Below are 21,897 nucleotides of genomic sequence, written 5' to 3' on the forward strand. Positions count from 1 at the left end.
GTGTATAGCAGCCAATCCTCCTGCGGCGTTTTGTGTCTTTGTCCAACAGCGAAAGGTGTTTCATGTGGAGGGGCGTTACCCAGTCGCCAATGGGCGGGCGCCGGTGAAGCTGAGGAGCCAATGAGTGCAAGACGTTGAGTGACAGCTGTCCAATAGGGACCCTCAGTGCTAGTACGGTTTGCGGCTTAAGCGCCGCCGCGGTCTGAGGAATGTCAACTATTCAACATGGAGGCGGAGGTCGATAAGCTGGAACTGATGGTGAGTGTAAAGTGAAGGAGATCTACTGGGTATTTTATTTTTCCCCGATAGCGTTCAAGGTGGGACGCAATTTGGAGTCGCAGGAAACCCTGGGCGGCGGAGGCTGGACCAGACTCGAGGTCCCTCCTTCTGTACCGAAGGGAATCGCAGCCGCCTGGTCTCTGTTAACCGCCGCGGGGAAGGGGTTACATCCGGGAAACTCGTGTGGGAAATGGCGGGAGATGCTGAGGGTGCGGGGCCTTTGGAATTTCTTGTTCTTGCTCTGACCTTTCCGCTCCTCGAAGAGCTGTAGCTGGTGCCAGACAGTGTTCTACTTATTTCCAGCAAAAAGACATGACTGGAATGGTCCCTAAATGCCCCCAAGAAGGGGAGAGGTCGTTCACAGTCCAGGAAAAGAGGATGGAGGGTGGGGAGAGGAATAAACCGAGTGGGCGGAGAGAAATCCCTTTAGGACTGAACCGTTCATTCTCCAAGGCGGGCTGAGAAAGTCTGAGAAAGGATGCTAGACTTGCGTGCATAACTTCCTAGCGACGAAAGAAGTCCCTGGACCAGTTTCTTTTGGCCCGAGGTGGCAGTCCTTGGGTGGGGGAGAGATGTGAGCCATGGAGATCTGAGCCGCGAGCTCCGTTCCTGGAGCGCGGGCGAGATTGGCACAAGGAAGGTACCCTGCTCTCTGGTTCATTCATCTGTTTAAGTAGGGGCTGGGGCAAATAATTGGAAGGGACTCTCGCTGCTGCTTGGCCTGCACGAGGGCGCCAAGCTGGAGGGCTGTCCTAGTTTTCTTCTATGGATTCTTCCCCCAGTTGTCGTTATTTCCTCCCTCCCATCCCTGGACTACCAGCTTGATCGCCCGCGCTTTTTTCTTCTCTTCTTAGCTCCCTTGTTCTATCTTCAGTCCTTCTTTTCCCCCTGCATTACCAGTTTTTTGGGTTGGGCTGGCTGCCTTTAAAAACGTGGAATTTGGAGGACGCACCCCTTATTGAGCTCCTGTTGGGTTTTTGTTAAAGAAAAATAACAAGATTAAATAAAAAAGCCAAAAATCTTTCTTCTCCATCCGCAATCCGCCCCTCCTCCTCCTGCCATTTCCTGGCATTACTCCTTAGGTATCATTTGTGCTTGTGCGCCTCTCTCCAAGCTGAATCTTGGGTCACTTTAACATCTGCACGTGTAGTGATCCTGGAAGAAACTCACCCCCAGAAAATGTGAGATCTTGATATAATTTATTTTCTTCTGATGTATTAATCAATTGTAATGTCTTTCATATACAAATTCGACTTGAAGGCTTTCAGTTGCTTCTAAGGTTTTGAGATTTAATTTTCTTTGTGGGGTGTGTGTGGGGATAGGGAGGGAGAGAAATGGCAGCAAAGAAGGAAGAATTTTCTGCAGCTTTCCAAACCTGTAATGAACTTTTAGTTCAAAGTGTTTTTTTTTGTTGTTATTTTTATCGTTAACTGTCTTAAACGAAGTAAAAACGTGTTAAGGATTGCAGTGTGATTCTATCAACAGGCATAAATGTTAACACTGCTTTACCCTTCTCCTCCCATTCTGAATTCCTCCCTCCAGATCGATATTTCTGCCTAATTGCAAGATGCTAAATGATACTAATTCTCTTTTTTAACAGGCGCCCCTCCCCGACCATTTAAGTTAAGTTGGCTGTTTAATTTTGAGGTACCAATTAAGTCTTTGCTGGACTTTGCGATAGAATCAATATTCTCACATGACTTTTTTAGATTGAACACATTTTAAGGGGAAAACGATTAAGTGTACATCTTGAGAAAAGTAGGTTTTAGAATATTTTGAGGTAGCTAGACTCTTACACTTTTGGATATTTGAATGATGGGATAGTTTTAAAAATTCTTTTTATGATAGGAAGAGAAAAAAGCAGGTCTTTCTTCTTGAGTTCTTGCAAGTAACCTAGTCATAGTTTTTTTTTCCCCATTCAAGTTATTAGTTTGTTTCTGTAATCACTAGGATTTTTAAAAAGTATTTGAACTATTATATAGTTTTATTATTACTGCTTTGTATTGATTGGATAGTAAAAGACAGTGCATCTTATCTTCAGATTTGCTATGTGCTTTTAGAAAAAAATGTTATATCGATGAACCATTTTGATTTCTAAGATTCTAAAGGTAAATGATTTCCTGTACAATCCTCTGATTTTTGTTTTTTTGGTGAGGAAGATTGTCGCTGAGCTAACATCTGTACCAGTCTTCCTCTATATTTTTTTTTATGTGGGATGCCGCCACAGCATGGCTTGAGGAGCGGTGCTAGGTTGGTGCCCAGGATCGAACCTGTGAAGCTTGGGCCGATGAAGCAGAGCACGGGAACTTAATCACTATGCCGCCCGGCTGGTCCCTGATTTTTGGTTTTACATTACTTGCATAAAGTATTTGTTGAGGAACCAATGTTGAGTATTTAATAAGTGAAAGAGAATGCATAGTATTTAACTTTGAAAAGAAAGTACTTATCCTAATTTTGTAGACAGATAGCCTGATCCTCTTAATTTAAAAGTATTTCATATTTTTCTTGTTTATATTAACTTGAGAAAATCAGACATTTGTCTTTTGAATACTTGCCTTTAAACCTGATCCTTGGCTAGCAGAGTTGAAATATTCTAATATCTGAGTTACGTGGCCCAGGATTTGAGATCAAGACAGTCGTGTTCCAGCTGTCCTGAATTTGAGTTCATTTCTTAGTAGGCTCAATCCAAGTAAGGAGCTGAATGGGACCATTTAAAGGAAGGTTAGTGAAAATAATGGAAGTATTTTTGCATCAATCAACATTATTCATGGAGGAATAAGCTCATGGTATGGTAATCTTTGTTCTTGTACTTTTTTCCCTTCACTCATTGATTGAGTGGTATTTGTCTAGTGTCCTTTTGTGGAACCACTAGTGATTGTGCATAAAAGGTAGTACAAAGAGATAATATGATACTGTTTTTATTTCTGGGTTTATCTCTGACTTTTGAACGGTTTCTTACCAGTTAAAAGGTTAGGATGTTAATTGGCTTAAATCCAAGGAAATCTGATACTTAAATCTTGGACCCCAAACCACGTTATTATTTTCTCCTTGATTTTTCCTTTTTTTGAAGGAAATGAAGATGATTTCCTCCTATAATTAAGGTGTTTTAGAGGTTAAGTGAAAATTTAAAATCTCCTTCCATAGTGTTTAGTTAGTAGGGCTAATGGTGTCCTGTTTAGGACACACTGATTCCCTCAAAGTCTGTAAACTTTTGAGATAACAAGCCAAAAACTGGTAAGTGCTTTTTGTATTGTAGTTTAGATTCCAGAGAGAGAGATTTGGCATGTAGAGATTGGGAAACTTATTATTTTACTTTTCATTTATTTTCTTTGATATTCTTACTGAAAAGACTCATTTTATCTGGCAGTTAGTCAATTGCTATGGAGGAGCTAACACATCTCTGCAGAATAGAAATAATTTTCACAGCTTTGCCTTAGCAGTGATTATAACCAGTTTTGTTAATACTAGGCCTAAGGTACTGAGAATACCCTTGTTAATTTCTAAAGTTTAGGGCATGTTTACAAAATTTCCTTCTACATTTATGCCTGTTTCTGTTTGAATATTAATCATAGGTTAATCATCGAAAAACAATATCACTTTGCTATTTAAGTCTTTTTTTTTTTTTTTTTAACATTGATACAAGTATTCTCAGGTTTTGGATATCTTCTGTCCAAAATGGCAATCCTTTAAAATCTTGTCTCACTGAAGCTTCAACTGATGCAAGATGCTTTTGTGTTCCTTTCCTACCTATTACTGCTAACGAATGCTCTGACTTTATTGCACTACTGTACTTTACAGCTAGCAGTGCAATAGTATTGTCAAAGCATCTGAAAGCAGGATGCACACCAGAATGTTGATTCTTGCCTTACATCTTTCTTCAGTATATGTGAGTAATTTACCACAACCTTTGTTGCTGAAACCTGAATAATTTTATTACCAAAAGTGTGTGTTTTAGAAAGTCATAATTTGAAAAAATAAGTTTTTAACTAATTAAAAACTCACTATTGTAATGTATTATGAAACACATTGAAAGAACACTTTTTATAGGTAAAGTTGTTATGGCGAGTCCAAAAGAGTAGTACTTTGTGATTTGCTTCTTTCTGTAATGGATTTGGATAGGCTCTGGCAAAGCTCAGGTTTTATTTAATTAAGTTTTAAGATGAATTAATAAATGAGGAAAACAATCTCTGCTGTAAATTTCCTATGGTAACTTGTCCCATATCTTAATTGGTGTTAATTTTGTGTATTGTGTAGTAAATGCTTGAATTTAAAACTTAAGAATGCTTGTTTTAAAGTTCTTTTTTGTAATTATGAGATACAATAAAGTGTGAATCCATCACTTTTTTTTTGTAATCAGTTCGATTGAGATATAATTTACATACAATAAAACTCACCAATTTTAGGTGTACAATTTGATGAGTTTGACAAATGTGCACAGTCATGTGACTGCTACCATAGACATGATATAGTACATTTCTGTCACCTTAATAAGTTCCCTTATGCCCCTTTGCAGTCAACCTCCTCCCAAACTCCCTGGCAACCACTGGAGTCTTGCTTTTTCTAGAATTTCATATAAGTGGAATCATATATAGCATGCAGACTTGTGTGTCTGGCTGCTTGCACTTAGCATAGTGCTTTTGAGATTCATCCATGTTGTTCATATTAGCAGTTGGACTATTTTTATTGCTGAATAATATTCCACTGTATAGAGTATCACAAGTTGTTTATCCATTCACCAGATTATGGACTTTGGGTTGTTTCCAGGTTTTGCCTATTATGAAAAAAGTTGTTATAAACATTGTAGTGCAAGTCTTCGTGTGGACTTGTTTTTGTTTCTCTTGGGTAGTATGATAAATGTATGCTTGATCTTATAAGAAACTGCTAAAATCTTTTCCAAAGCTATGTAGTGGGGTTCCAGTTTCTCCACATCCTCACGACACTTCACAAATTGTCAGACTTCTTCATTTTAGCCATTCTCCTAGGTGTATAGTGGTATCTCATTATAGGTTCAATTTGCATTTCCTTAATGGCTAATAATATTGAACATCTTTTCATGTACTTATTTGCAGTTGGTATATCTTCTTTAGTGACCTGTCTTAAAATCTTTTGCCTATTTGCAAATTGAGTTGTTCGTCATTTTATTATTACAAGAGTCATTTAATTTTCTCTATTTGCCTTCTCACTTACAAAATTTTGATGAAGTACAATTTATACATTTTATTCTTCTATGGTTTATGCCTTCTCTGTTATATCTAAGAAATCTTTGTCTAACTCAAAGTCACAAATATTTTCTTCTAGAAGATTTATAATTCTAGTTTTTACATTTAGATCTCTGTCCATTTTGAGTTCATTTTTGTATATGATATAAAGTAAGCATGGAGGATCTTTTTTTTGTGTATGCGTATTCCCTTGTTCTGGTATCATATCTTGAAAAGAGTATCATTTCGCCATTGATTACCTTGGCTCCTTTGTAACAAATCAGTTTAGCACGTATGTGTGGGCTGGTTTATTTATTTTTGAACTCTATTTTGTTCCATTATGTCATATCACTGTCATAATTACTGTAGCTTTATAGTAAGTCTCGAAATCATCTCGTGTAAGGCCTCAAACTTTGCTTTTGTTTTCCAAAACTTTGAAATTATTTTGCATTTACAAACAAGTTTTTTTTGTTAATTTCTACAAAAAAGTCTGCTGAGATTTTGGTTGGGATTATATTGAACCTAAAGAACAATTTGGAGAGAACTGATATCTTAACAATGTTGAGTCTTCTGATGCATGAACGTTATCTATCTCTGCCTTTATTAGGTCTTTAAAAATTTCTCTCAACAGTTTTTTTTTGTTTTTTGCTCAAGGAAGATTGTCACTGAGTTAACATCTGTGCCACTCTTCCTCTATTTTATGTGGGATGCCGCCACAGTGTGGCTTGAGGAGTGGTGCTAGTTCCACCCCAAGATTCGAACCTGCAAACCCTGGGCCGCCAGAGTGGAACGGCAAACTTAACTGCTATGCTACCTGGCCGGCCCTAAAATTTCTCTCAACAATGTTTTGCAGTTTTCAGTGTATAGGTCTTGTTTATCATTTTTTAAATAATTTGCTTAGTGTGATATCTACTGGTCTCTATATCTTAAAGAGCAAGAACAGTTACAACATGTGTTCTAAATGCAGTGAATTTTGAAAAAAGTAAGCAAATATCCATAAAATGACTGGGAGAATAGATACCAGAGGGAAAAAAGACGCCTGAGATGTTAAGCTGGACTCAAAAACATCATTTGTAGGAAACGAAGAACATGATTGCTCATCCTAAAAACATTTTATTCCAAGTTTTATATGTAAAATAATTTTACATATAAAATGTCTTTCTGAGTTACCTCCCCTGGCCTCAAGTGTGGCTGTTTTCCTCTTCTTGGCTTTTAATTTCCTACCATTTACTAGTGGACTATTAGAATTTTGCACTTCTTAATAACGTGTAGGACATTACATGAGGAGGGACTGAGGGGAGCAAACTGCTTAATTTAAGGATCTCATTTCTTTTTTCTGAAAAAGTGAATTGATAACAATGTAATACATTTCTTTTTAGATATTGAATATCTTTCTCTGGAGCTTGTACATCTATAAAGTTTTTTGTGTAAAAGATTATATAATAATAAATAATAATTTAAAAGTATCAATTGGTGAGGAGACAGAAGGTTTCTTCTGCCTTAAACTATATTTTTGTGTGAACACAATTTGAATTTTAGGAATAGAGTACGAAAGGCCTTCCATATGAGCTCATTTGAAATCAAGTGGGAAATTTTCTTCTTCCTTGGAGAAAAGTAAAAGTTTTAAACCAAACAAGAACTATCTTACCTTTGTTAGTCAAACATAACACAAAGTTTCAATATTAAGAATATCCCAGATAAATGAAATTTATTCTTGATTAGATTTTAAAAGGTTATACTTTTAATTTATCTCAATATGTATCATTTTAAAAGTTTGAATAAGTCAATCCTTGATTCTTTGATTCAGTGTTTTTGTTCTCATTTTATAAAAGAGGAAATAATCTCAGTTTTTGCTAAGGTTTTCATATAGTGACTTAATTACTGCAAAATAATTTAGCTTTTAAGAACAATTTATTTTTGTTAGGAAATGTGAGAGTTGTAGTAACTTTTATAAATTCCTCCTTTCCCCACTTAATTTGCCTAGTTGTAGATGACAGTATTTCATACTTTTTTCAGTGGTTGTTACTAGAGCATGCTCATCCTAGAGGCTAAAGATGTTAACGAACTTATCTGGGAGACACTGATAAATTAAATAAATTGCAATAGATGCCATGATGGGACAAGTAAATACCAGGTGTTATAGGGGCACATAGGAAAGAGGCACCTAACCTGGGGAAGGCTTCTGGTTAGAGATGAGAGAAAATGTGAGATTTGAAGGATGAGTAAAGATTAGGCAGCAAAGGAAATGGGAGATGTTTCAGGCAGAGGAAACAGTGCATCTGAAAGTCCAGAGATGAGAGGTGTTGCACAACTAGGGGAAACTGCAAGTGATTCAGTACAGTGTTGAGATGAGGAGGAGTGTTGAGATGAAGAACCGGTAAAATCAATATTCTAGCTATTAAGTTGGAAACCTCAGCCACACTGCTTTTCTTTGTTGCATTCTAAACATTTAAAATTATTTTAAATATTCATGTTCTGTAGTAATCATGAACCTATGTTTCTTAATTTAAAAAAATTCTCTGTATAAATGTCCAGTTAAGGTTCTAGGTAAAATATAGGGAAACTTTTAACAACTGATTAAATCATTATATATTGATTTTTGTGTTCTGTACTCTTTATTGCTCTATTTATTTGGTATAATAGCTAGATAAGAAAGAAGTCTTTAAAAAAAAATAACCTAAAGGAATGTTTATCTGAATATTCTTGCAACAGTGCCATATGTGTCATTTACATGTACCCGTGACCTGCTCTGTTTTTTTTAAAGAAAATGGAAGTATTCTAGTAAAGTGAATGATTCACTCCAATTCTTCATTCTTCTCTGTAGTACCTACTTCTCTTTTTTATTAACTGAGGTATAATTCACATGTAACATTATGTTAATTTCAGTTGTACATCATAATGATTGATGTGTGTATATATTGTGAAATGATCACAGTAAGTCTAGTTAACATCCATCACCACACAGTTACAAATTGTTTTTCTTTTGATGAGAATTTTTAAGATCTATTCTCTTAGCAACTTTCAAATATACAGTATAGTTTTATTAACCGTAGTCACCATGCTGTACATTATATCCCCAGGACTTAATTATTTTATAACTGGCAGTTTGTACTTGTATCCACATATTTGGCATAACTTCATGATAAGCAGAGTACATTTCCCCTCCTTTTGGATGTGCTTTGGCAAATAGCATCCAGGTAGAAATTGACATTGTGCCAGCTTTGAACTTGGGTCTTAAGAGGCCTTGTATATTTCTGCTTACTCTTGTACTTCTCCTATCTCCATGAGAAGAATATCTGCTTGTTCAAGGAGGACGAGAGACATCTGGAGCAAGGTCCTACCAGGCAACCTGCAGAACTGCAGTGGGAAGCAGAGCTACCAAACTCAGCCTAGCCTAGAGCACCTGAACCTGGTCAAACTGCAGGTCGACAAGAATAAATAATTGTTTTTAAGCACTGAGTTTCTTGGCATCATGTGCCACAATTTTCAAGTGTATTGTTTTAATCTAGGCTGCCATTGAATTTCAAAACTTACTCTGTTCATTTGCTAGTATGTTGGCTAATCCATTCTTAGCAATGTAGCCTAGTTATATGATAACATTATCTAATACATAAAGGAAACATTGGGTTTGTCCTGACTGTTGATGAGTGACCAAGGATTAAAGCATGTAAAGCTATGCTCCTGTGTCACTTCTCTTTCTGACCCTAAATTTGATAACATTTAGAGATCCCTCAAATTAAGGTTTTAGACAGTAAATAAAAATATAAGATGCCCAGTTAAATTTGAATTTCGGATAAGCAATGTATAATGTTTTGGTATAAGTATGTCCAAATATTGCATGGGACACACTTATATTAAATATCTTTTCATTGTTTATTTGAGATTCAAATTTAAGGGAGTGTCCTGTATTTTATATGGCAACCCTACTTCAAATACCCTATTAGAATGTGTTTTCATACAGTTACAGAGTACATTAGATTGTAATGCTTTATCTATTTATTGATCAAATAATTACCAACTATGACTTCTTTTACCTGTTTTGTATGAGGAACTGCTAAGCAAAGTTAAATATATAAACTAGCAGGAGACCCACATAAGTCACAAAAAATCTATATGAAGAAAAAATAGAGGGTGCTGTGTCTTTGAACAAATAGATATAATCTCTGTCTTCTATAGTCTCTTAGCCCAGGACATAGACAGTTGGCAAATAAATATGTTTATATTAGGTGAATTGGCAGTGGTAGAAGTTAACTTTAAAAAAAAATTCTTTCCTTATTAGTATATAATAGCGTATTTCCTATGAAGACTTAGAAATCCAGATTAACAAAAGAAAAATAAAGTACTACTACTACTCAGAGATAGAAGTAAAATTTTGAGGAAAACATAATATTTAGTGATTGTATTTATCTCCTTGTCTGGATTCAGGATGACCTAGCATTACTAGCTTTACTAGTTTAAAAAGCTTTCTTAGATACTTCCTGCTCAGATGTTTAATTTTCATTTCATTCCCTGAGGCCTACCTCTTCCAATTTTTTTCATGAACTCAGATAAGCTTTAAAAGAATGGGGACAGTATCTGCCTTTCATGTACCCAGCAATATGTTTAGCATTTGGGTTTCAAAAGCAATAGCACTTTTTTTGACAAAACAGATTACCTCTTGGTACTTACTGTACTTTCCAATTTTCCGCCTCCATCTTTAGGAGTACAGAGGTTCTGTTTATTTGGCAGTCTATTTTGTTACCTTGTCATTGACACTAAGACAGAAACTACATTTCTCTTAAAGCGATGGTTTGTAATCTTTTTTTCCCTTAGGCCATGGATCCTTATAAGAACTCCATCTCACCAGAAAAATGTACACAGATACATAAAATTGCCAACCATTAGTGGGGATCTGTCTATCCTTGCCCTCATAAGATCATGGGCCCCTTACTAAGAATATCTGTTATTCAGAGGTTGAAGTGATTTGAAATTAACTGACTAGACATCATTAATCATATCCTTTTCAGTATCTGTGCTACCAATGATGTACTCCCTCAAGAGTATACTGTTTTTTTCTTTTTTTTTAAAGACTTTTTTTTTTGCTGGGAAATATTTGCTCTGAGCTAACATCTGTTGCCAATCTTCCTCTTTTCTTTCTTTTCTCCCCAAAGCCCCAGTACATAGTTGTATATTCTAGTTGTAAGTCCTTCTAGTTTTTCTATGTGAGCCGCTGCCAAAGCATGGCTACTGACAAATGAATGGTGTGGTTCTGTGCCTGGGAACTGAACCTGGGCTACTGAAGCTGCATGCGCAGAACTTTAACCACTAGGCCATCAGGGCTGGCTTGATATACTAAGTTTTTGTTTTGAGTATGTGCACTATTCTAATTGTGTTCTGCAACTTATGAGTATAATCGTTTTGTCATATTTGATGATATATTCTAACTTTATACTCTGCAAATGGTTTATCATGAGTATACATTCATACATACTGCACAATACTATAATCTATCACACAATCTTATTCTATATATATTATACAATATAATATTTGAGAGTGTGCTGTTTGCCAGGCACTATTAGAGATTGGTGGTTTTAAAAAATAGCCTGGCATATTTGGGACAGTGAAATTCAGTGTGGCTGAGGTGTACATTAAAATATGAAGCTTCAGTGGAGAGAATGTTAATGTTGTGAAGAATCATACTGACTTGGAATTAATTCTACATTCCATTCCATTTGAAAACCCTAATGATCTTTAAGTGAAGAGTGACTTAGTACAGAATGCGGGTACACTTTTTAAAAGATTGCTTTAAATAGTTATACACATAACACATATTCATTGTAATTTAATTAGAAGACAGATATGCAAGACTAAAAAAAAACCCTCTACAATTCCATTACTATTAAGACTTGTACATTTTAGATTTTTTGGTAGGTGTATCTTTATTTTTTCTAAACCAGGTTCATCCAATATATTATGAAAATTTGTCCCTGTAGTGCTTTATGTGTCTATTGCACAATTAACATAAATAACCTGGCATATCAAAAGCTTTAAAAAAGTTCAGTAGACTACTTCACCTGATAAAACCAGCCTTTAACGGGCAGGGGCTTGTGTGTACTACCCTAACAATTGTTCTATAAAAGCCTGCAGATTAGGAACTGATGAACCTGAAGTTCCTGCCTACTTTCTTCTACTTTGTTCTGTGATGTTGCTATTTGCCTGAAATAACATGTCTGTAACCTGGTACTTGTGCATATTGCTGCTTATCTGTTTCAGACAAGCATAGACATGCATTCGTTTTCTCTAGAAGAGAGGGGATAACAGTCAACTCTCTAGCAGAAATTACAAAAAACAATTGTGATTGTGTTGACATTAGAGGTGGCCCTCAATGTATTGGGAACTTGAAGTATTTTTTCTTAAAACAGGCTTTAGAGCGTGGTTGGGTTCCCAAGCTGTTTGTTCCTTCAAATGAATGAATGTTCTTTCATCTGTTCCCTCTTATTATTGAGCATTAGGCTGTATTTTTAAAAAGTATAGGGATACAAAAATGAAAAGACAGGGCTTTTCCCAGTAAGAAATATGAAATCAAGTGGTGACACTATCATGCAAACAAATGATTATAACATAATTCATGAAATGGTGTGCCAGAGCCATGAACAAAATAAAATGAGAGTAGATAAAGGTGTTTCTAAATTCACATTGGAGAAGGGAATGTAAGGAAAAGGGTGCTTTAAGTAGATTCTTTGGTTAATAATATAGCTGACCTATGTGTGGGAATATTAAGGTACTTAATTCTCCTGTAAAACAATGTTTCCATGCTAAACGTCTTTATTTCTAAGCCTAGCTACTGAGTCTGGAATATACCTCTTCACTGATTCCGCTCACAATGGACAAGACCGCCATGTTTTTTTCCCTTCATTTTCCTGTGGTTTGATGCTGTGCGACAAGCTCTCTCGTAAGAGGATGTGTTTGGAGCTTTAAGAGCACTGGTCCTTTTGAAAGGGAGCAGTACTGTGGCAGTGAGACTCTCTGGGTGGTTTGTAAAGAGGAAGTGTTTTAAAGTTGAACTGCAATTAAATTCTCTTCTCCTTGCTGCCGTATAGTTGAGTGTATGTAATACGGTGTGCCATTTACTTAGAGCTTTAAGCTGGTCATAATAAAAACTAATATAGAAGAATACTATATGTTTTGAAATATGCAGCATGCTCTCTAAAACTCAAAGTTATTTCCTAAACTATTCCTTTTCCAATTTGTATGGTATCTTCTTTATGGTCTGCTTCCAAGGATGTCCAATTGCTACAATGTAACTTGGCTGTCTTTGGGGCTTTAATGTTGATTTCCATGGACTTTCCCCAGCTAAACTGCATATCTTATTTATCACTCTTAGGATTGGTATAAAACTTTTCCCATTTATTTTTATTACTGATTTAGAAGAAACTGGTTTCTGAAATATGAATGTCTTGGGTTTTAAAAAATTTACTAGTTTTATTTTAAATATTCGAATGCTCCTAAAAGTAAGATAGGTAGCTAAAGTTAAACAGCAACCTCACTGTTTACAAGGCTTCCAAGAGGCTAATTTATAACTGAGGAGAGCTGTGAGTGAAGTTTATTGGTATCAGTTTGTTCCATTAATCAGACACTAATGAGTTTTGGAGACTATCATAATTGGTCAGCAAATTTCCTACCATGTAACTAAAAAATTTCCTGTTAACCACCAGATCCTAGAACCCTATCGATATTGTCTCTGCTGTGTAAATTGCTCTGAGTAGTGCAATATTGCTTATAGGGTTTTGGTGTTTGGGAAGAACAATGAGGAGGCTGCAGAAACTATGTAGCTGAAACTGAAGCAACAGTCATCTTTGTTTAGTAAGAAAACAAATAGTTTTCAATGTAAACGTTAAAATCTGAAACAAATGTCAAATTTTAATATATTAGAAGGGCACACTTTTCTAAATTTTACCATTTTGATAAATTAAACTTAGGTTTATTTGTAGTATAATGAAATAACAGACTTTTAGTGTTGAAAGAAACCTTAGATTTCCAACTTTTATGTAATGGGAGGGACTCAGCTAGATGGAGGACTTCCCTAAGGCCACATAGCTGGTTAGTGGTACCAGGGCTGGAACTTCTATCATGTCTCTCAATCCTTTTATTTTCTTTTTTCTGTACCATATTATCAGGTGGTGTTCAGAGAGGATTTTTAATGGACTAACTTCAGTGATATTAGATTTAAAACTTAAAAAAAAAAAACCTTTAAATTTAATTCTAGGTAGAATCTTTACATTTTCTCCCCATCTTTGTAAATCTTATTGGCTTTAATATCATGAATAACTTTGCTCTAACTACATTAAAAAACAGAGAAATGAAAATAGAACCAGAGGCAAGTCACTTAGACTGTTTCTTCATTTATCAAACGAAGGGTTCAGATCACAGAATCTTGATTGTTTGTCTACTTCTCAGCATTGCATTGGCATCCTTTTTCATCCCCTGCTTGTTCCTTAGCCCACTGACTTCACTAATGAGTAAATACTATGTATTATCACAAAATGTTCTGTTCAGTTCTTCCTAGAGGATAACATTCTACTCTTGAGCGGTTTTTTCTGTCTTTGTTTGTTTTTCCTTTAAAAATTTTTAATTGTGGTAAAAAACACATATCAAACTTACCATTTTAACCATTTTACGTGTACAGTTTAATGGTATTAATCACATGCACATTGTTGTACAACCATCACCACCGTCTGTCTCTAGAACTTTTTCATCTTTCCAAATGGAAACTGCACCCATTAAACATAACTCCCCATTCTCCCTTCCCCACAATGCCTAGCAACCACCATTCTACTTTCTGTCTCTATGACCATGACTATTCTATGTACCTCATATAAGTGAACTCATATAATATTTGTCCTTTTGTGACTGGGTTATTACACTTAGCATAATGTTCTCAGTGTTAATCCATGATGTAGCATGTTTCAGAATTTCCTTTCTTTTTAAGGCCGAATAATATTCCTTTGTATGTATATACCTCATTTTGTCTATCTATTCATCTGTCAATGAACACTTGGGTTGCTTCCACCTTTTGGCTATTATGAATAATGCTCCTATAAACGTAGGTGTACAAATACCTCTTTTAGTCCCTGCTTTTGATTCTTTTGGGTATATACCCAGAAGTGGAATTGCTGGATCATATGGTCATTCTACTTTTAATCTGTATTTCTTTGGTTAATGGGGTTGTAGATAATGGTAACAGTGTGAGTATCCCTGAAAATAAATTTGTTCTGTGTTTTAACTTGAAATCACATTTCCTACCAGAGGTAGAAAAACACTGCCTGATGAGAGTGTCAGTGATCCTACGGGAATTCTTGAAGCCATTGTTAATTCTTGTATTAATATATGACAGTGGCTACTTAGTATCTTAATTTTGGCTCAAAATTTAAGAGAGATGAATAGAGAAACAACTTTCAAAATGTTAACTAGTTTTAAAATCTTTAATAGAGCATGGGTATTATAGTTGATGGAGGTTTTTTCTTTTTCTGGTGAGGAAGATTGGCCCTGAGCTAATATCTTTTGCCAATTTTCCTATTTTTTTTTCCTCCCCAAAGCCCCAGTACATAGTTGTATATCCTAGTTGTAGGTAATTCTAGTTCTTCTGTGTGAGCCGCCACCATAGCATGGCTTGATGAGTAGTCTACAGGTCTGCGCCCAGGATCCGAACTGGTGAACCCCAGGCTGCCAAAGTGGAGCGTGCAAACTTAACCACTCAACCATGGGGCTGGCCCTCAAATGGATGGAGGTTTTATATACTCTTAAATTTCCATATTTTAAAAATGAGTGTATATCTTATTATTAAAATTATAAAAAATATAAAGAGAAAGAAAGAATAGTTACAGTATTATGTTTATTAATATGTCTTTTGGTTCACAAAATAATGATTCATGCTTTAGTTCCAGAAAGCTGACTCTGATCTGGATTACATTCAATACAGGCTGGAATATGAAATCAAGACTAATCATCCTGATTCAGCAGGCGAGGTAATCTGCAAAATAAACGTCTTTTTAACAGAATATTTTTTAAAAGATTTATCTGATAGTATTTCTAACAGTAGATTATAACAATTACATTATTAAGTACTGAATTTATAGAATCTTAACATCTTTTTGTGGTGGAAGCTTGGTCACAGCAAACTAGAGAGACTGTACCCCTAGTCAAGGAAATTTGTGGCTACTTTATTTTTAACCATTAAACAAGAATTATTGAGTCCAGAGGTACAAACCACTCTGGAAACCTCAGAAACTGAGAGAAGATAGATACCTCTAGGGTAGTGGTTGGGTAAGAGAGACATCTCTGTTTGAGTTGTTGCTTTCAGTTCTTTTGTTTATATACCCAGAAGTGGAACTGCCGGATCATAGAATTCTGTGTCAACTTTTGAGGAACTAGCTTTTTAAATACCTGTGTGGACTGAAAGAAAGAGTCTAGGTGATATTAGTGAAGGAATTTGTTCAATAGTCAGCATGAGGAGTTCGAGCCCTGGGAAACAGTTCAGCAGAGTGCTCTGATGGAACTGCTCTGAGGTGTGTGCGTTTAAGCGCAACTTATATCTCTTTCACAAAATAGTGTACATGCAGGGAAGAGGAAAGAAAAATTTACAGCTGGATTTCATATATGTCACAAAAGGGATAGGGTACATCTGGTCTTTTCTTTAGCTTACACATTAAAGGTAACGTAAGAATTCCTTGGTTACACATCAAACAAGTTCCGAGATGCTGATGTTATCTGTGTGGAGGGAGGCAAGAACCAGGTTGTTAATTATTCCCTCAATCTCTAAGAAATGCAGCTGTGGGGTAGGAGCTAGGTACCTTTCATCTTTTCCTGTAGCTGATGTCTCCAGCTGGCACCTTCAGTCATGAGGTGTGGAGTTGCAGGGTCATTTTGACACAGGCTGATGGTGGCGGGCATGGCTGCTTCACAGGACAGCATGGATTTTTTATTGTACTGATTTAAAGCCTATGCAGTTTGCTTGCTAGATTTGCCTGTTATACCAGGGAGAGGGGTCCCCCAAATCTGTCCACACCTGTAATATTTATCCAATAATTCTACTTTTTTGTATGATATTTGGGAAGAAAATCATGAACTTAATCTTTATGGATTTCACTGACATTAGTCCTAATGATTATATATGTATCAAGGAACAGGACAGTAAACAACCAGTTGCACTAATCTCTAATACCTTTACATGGTGTTAGTGGTAGTAAACATTGATTGAACATTACTATTTGCCAACCACTGTGATGTGTGTGTGTGTGTATACTCATATCCACATACGTGTAATTTTGTTTAGTTGCATTATCCTCATTCTAGTATATTGTGATTTGGAGACTGTCAGTAATTCTACATAAAAATCAACATTTTTTAATAGAATCTATTTAGAGATAAAGATATGATAAACTACAAGCTTGTATTACCATATTTTTCACCTATATTTGTTTCAGAAAGATAGTTTTGTTTTATTTTACGAGCATTTTCCCTGTAGATTCTTTTTTTTTTTTTTTTTTTGAGGAAGATTAGCCCTGAGCTAACTCCTGCCAATACTCCTCTTTTTGCTGAGGAAGACCGGCTCTGAGCTAACATCTGTGCCCATCTTCCTCTACTTTATACATGGGACGCCTACCACAGCATGGCTTTTTGCCAAGTGGTGTCATGTCTGCAGCTGGGATCCGAACCGGTGAACCCTGGGCCACGAAGAAGCGGAACGTGGGAACTTAACTGCTGCACTTCTGGGCCGGCCCCCACTTTGGATTCTTTTAAATTTAGTAACACAACTAATGGCACATTTCCTTTTGTTTCTTTCAAAAGACATAATTGAATTGAGCTTTTTGCTCATGTATTGGTTTTCTTTTTCCTCGTCACTAGCACTATTGGTAGCAGAGCACTTCTTGTATATTCTTATGCCCTAGCATATCACCCACTTATAATAAAACTGTAAAATAAACTGAAGTGTTATAGGAACAAATTAAGGTGCAGCACAGTTTACAAACACCAATAAAAGAATGCAGTGGCTCCCAAGAAGTCATTCACTCAAACAAAACAGGCTGTGTACACAACAGTTTTTTCCTCTGTGGTGTGGTGCAAAGTCCTAAAATTGTGTTAGCCTGAATTAGTTGTTGCCATATCAATTTTATTAGATCCAGTTAATGTCACAAAAACATGTAGCATGGGTAATTGCCTAACTACCCTATCCTAACTCTCAGCTCTCTGGCTGTTTATTCCTTATGTTTGATTCACCAGTTCTTCCTTTTCTTGGTTTAGGAGATTATCAAGGATTAGTTCTTGCCACATTTTTTTTCTATGAATTTGTATTTGGGGAATTCATCATCCTTTTGATTTATATGTACAAGTCTCAGAGCAATTCACTACCTAACTCCATTCTAGTTACCTAAAGATCATTTATACCTGCATGATTCACTGTCACCTCATAATCTTCTACCCTCAGACCAATTGTCCTCCCAACTTTAAAATTTTATTGTCAAATTAATTTTTATATATGATTTGAAAATTCACAGAAGTATAAAGCTTATATTACAAATAATAATTCCTTGTTTCACGCTCTCCCACCCCCAAGAAGGCCTCCACTTTATTTCAGCATCTTCTCTTAATTACCTCTGTATTTCTAAATAGTATGCTTGTATTGCTATTTTTCCCCCATCTGAAATATCTATTGAATTCCTGGATATAGACTGTTCTAGTTCAAATCCAAGCATTGCATGGTGATCTCAGGCAAGTCAGTTAACCTCTCTGTACTTAGTTTCCTCGTTTGTAAAATGGATATTACACCCTACTTTGTAGGTTGAGAGAGAATAAAATTAGTTATATATATAATGTGTTTAGAACTGTTTGGTCCAGAGTATATGCTATATTTTAGCTGTTATTATTAATAATAACTTCCTATTATAGAAGATAGATTAAATACCTTACTCCCATATTTATCCCCATCTTCACAATTTCTGGATATATCCATATTCAGTGTTTGTTTATATTATTATGTCTTAGTCTGTTTGGGCTGCTGTAACAAAATACCACAAACTAGGGACTTTATAAACAACAGAAAGTTATTTTCACAGTTCTGGAGGCTGGAAGTCCAAGATCAAGGTGCCAGCATGGTCAGGTTAGGGTCTTCTGGGTTGCAGACTTTTGGTGGTGTTCTCACATGGCAGAAGGGGAAAATCTCTCTGGGGCCTCTATATCCGAGCGCTAATTCCATTCATGATGGTTCTGTACTCGTGATATAATCACCTCCCAAAGGTCCCGCCTCCTAATTCCATCACCTTGGGGATTAAGTTTCAGCAAATGAATTTTGGAGGGATACAGTCAGACCATAGCCATTATAACTCTGCAAGTATTACTTTTATCTAAATCACGTAGTATACTATGTTTGTTTTTCCTTTCTTAGACAACTTGTTTTTCTGGAGCTAATAATTGTTTTCTTTTTTTCCTTCAATTTACTGAGTTTTTCTGTGCAGTTATCATTAATTCATTCTCAGATTTTTCTAACAGACCTGTAAAACTCTTGTCAACATTGTCAGACATCACATGATCCGTAAATTAAATTTTCTTCCACATCCCTTCTGGTGCTGTGTATTTTCCTGCTCTAGTCTACAGGCCTCCTGTACGGCTGTTTCTGGGATTTCTTTACCATTATTTTGTAATTCCCTTTGTTTGACTTCTAGTTTGGATCACAGGTTTCAGTCTTTCTTGGTTTATGTCTTTAATTGAGTGAAGCATATCCCTCAGAAGCTTCCTGAGGAAGAGTACACAAAAGGTTAACTTTTTGAGATGTCAGATGTTTGAAATTGAAATGTCTTTATTTAACCCTTATTTAATCCTTTAGTTGATGACTGGTTTGGTTGAGTATGGAATTCTAGATTAGAGATTATTTTCTCTTAATTTTAACATCACTGCATGGTAGTTTTCTAGCGTCTAGTGTTCCTGTTGAGAAATAGATGCCATTCTAATTCCTGACCCTTTGTGTGTGTCTTCCACCCTATTCTAACCTCTCTGCCTTCTGCGCCCATCCATCTCTCTTGGAACTTTCAGAATACTTTATCTATACTGTGAATTTTATAGTTATTGTATAAGTCTTTTCATTAATTGTGGTGTCACTTTGTGGGACCCTTTAAATCTGAAAACACATGAATCTAAAGTCTTATATAACTTTTCTTACATATTATATTAATAAGAAAAGAAGTTCTCTTTCATGGCCTTTCCTATTACTGAGATATTGGACTTCCTGGATCTATCCTCTATTTTTCTTATCTTTTCTTTCCAATTTTCGTTTTGGTGTTTTTCCCCCCTACTTTTTAAGATTTTTTTTTTTAACTATATTTTCTAGTTTTCCTATAGAGATTTTTTATCCAATATAATCTACAGCATCTAGAAACATAATGGGAAATTTACCCCTGAAGGTAAAGGGACAGTTCTCAATGTCATTGCAGTGTAAACGAGTAGATACCCCAAAAGGCATCTTAAATATGTACTATTCCTTTATTTACCAGACTGCACATTTGGTATCATCTATTATTTCTTTACCCATATCAAACATACCAACTAAGTTCTCCTAACTTTTTCATGATGTCTCTCTTCTGTCCTTCCCTGCTTCTACTGCTCGTGCCATAGGTCTTGATCACTCCTTGCAGAATGATTTTAAGACTTTAAGTTAGATTTTCTGTTCTTATTGCTTCCTGTTAGAATCATCTTTATTTACCATTTCCATCATCAAAAGCTTAGAGAAAAATCTCCAAGGAAGAGGGGAGTAGAGGGCCACAAACTGAGCCCCTGCCCATAGCCATGAGGTAGGTCCATAGGGGGAGGAAACAACATTAATAGAGGTAGTGTTAGGGGCTGAGTAAGGATGAGAATGTCCATAAATGTTTTCATTTGGGATGAAAAGCCAGGAAAATGGACTTTCTACTAGATGGGTTCTGTCTTCTCAGTAAAGCAGTTGGTGAGGTCTTGTGCCAAGAAGGAATGGATGGGAAGTGGAGGGAGTGGAGAAAGTTTGGAATAGCTAGTACTGGAGGGTTTGCTAAGGAACCGTCAGGGAATGAAAAGAATTACCAAGTGGCAGAAAGGACCCAGTTGAAATGTCTTTTATGGAATAGTGGTTATTTATATTCCAAAATGAATTTGAAAAGCCAATGTAATTTATAAATATAGTTGCTTGAGTTGGGATGAATTTTGTATGGTTAGGTCAGTGAGTTGGCATTTATACATACTTTAGCCCCATGACAGTGTGTTTAAGAATTTTATGATAAGTGGTTTCAAGTTGTCTTATTCTTTAAGAACAAATCAAAATACTTCCTTTAATCATCTTCTGAATAGCATTTAGAATTGTATTTTAAGAATACTTTGTAATTAATTATTTTGAACTGTGCATCAAATGTTATGTATCTAAAGTGACCTTATTTGCTGTTTAATATTGCTTTTTTTTTGTGGGCTATTTCTGTACCTAGGCTTTAAATTCCTTGAGAATAGGATCTAGGTCTTATACTTCTCTTTTTCTTCCCCTCCTCCCATCGTCTTTCACACAGTTGCATAATTAAAAACTCAGTGTTTGATTAAATGGATGGTAGAATGTGTTGTATATATTTTAATTCTTAAAAGAATCTTAATTTTTCCTTTTCTCAATTTAATATATATTAATTTTTTTCCTGTTCTAGAAAAATCCAGTTACACTCTTAAAGGAATTGTCGGCAATAAAGTCTCGATACCAAACTTTGCAGGCACGCTTTAAACCAGTTGCTATTGAGCAGAAGGAGACTAAGAGCCGAATTTGTGCTACTTTCAATAAGACTATGACCATGATACAGGAACTACAAAAGCAAACAGACCTGGAGGTAATGCATTCAATTGATAAGTTGGATTTGTAGAGTTTTAATTCCGTGTCACTTTCAAAGATAAATCCCCAGTAAATTTCACTTTGAAATTCAGCAGTTTGAACTGTTGATAGAAATGAGATTTTCTTGATTTCCTGAAATATAGCTCTTATCTCCTTTTATTTTAAAATGAGCTTGTCGACTTGACATCATTAATGAAGAGGTGTGCTGTCTTGGATTATGTAGCCATGGCAGAAGAGAAAACTGACTAGTGACGGTGAGGAATCTGGAAAGCATCTATACCAGTGATTTTTTCTTAAGTCTCCTTTCATTCAATTGGGTTGGTGGGCTTGGGTAAGTCTGACCTTCATTCTCTCCTTCTATTCCCCATCCACTTCTCATTTAGTGTAAGAATCCTTGTAATTGTGAGCCTGTATCACTGATGTGTAAAACTCTTATATGTTGCAGTAGAATAAAGAATATGAGCTGCTGACTTAGGCACTAAAATCTTGAACAGCCAACTGAAGGATTTGGTAGCATTTTCGTTTACTGTTAAGGCAAAGTTGGGGGCTTTT

At 35.8% G+C, this 21,897-nt stretch overlaps 1 protein-coding gene across 2 annotated transcripts in view; it reads left to right on the plus strand.

Moving 5' to 3' along the window:
- Positions 1-171: 171 nt before the first annotated feature.
- The window catches only part of SKA2 (spindle and kinetochore associated complex subunit 2), a 29,072-nt gene continuing 7,346 nt past the window's right edge, over positions 172-21,897 (plus strand). The window contains exons 1-4 of one of the 2 annotated variants that reach the window (XM_046674212.1): positions 172-258; positions 15,398-15,484; positions 21,167-21,343; positions 21,517-21,599. In XM_046674212.1, coding sequence (XP_046530168.1) covers positions 226-258; positions 15,398-15,484; positions 21,167-21,343; positions 21,517-21,594 — 375 coding nt within the window. In that variant the 5' untranslated portion in view covers positions 172-225 and the 3' untranslated portion in view covers positions 21,595-21,599. The remainder of the gene's footprint in view (positions 259-15,397; positions 15,485-21,166; positions 21,344-21,516; positions 21,600-21,897) is intronic. The other variant, XM_046674213.1, reaches the window with a different exon arrangement.

This window comes from Equus quagga, chromosome 11, assembly GCF_021613505.1.
Source record: "Equus quagga isolate Etosha38 chromosome 11, UCLA_HA_Equagga_1.0, whole genome shotgun sequence".
In the NCBI taxonomy this organism is placed as follows: Eukaryota; Metazoa; Chordata; class Mammalia; order Perissodactyla; family Equidae; genus Equus; species Equus quagga.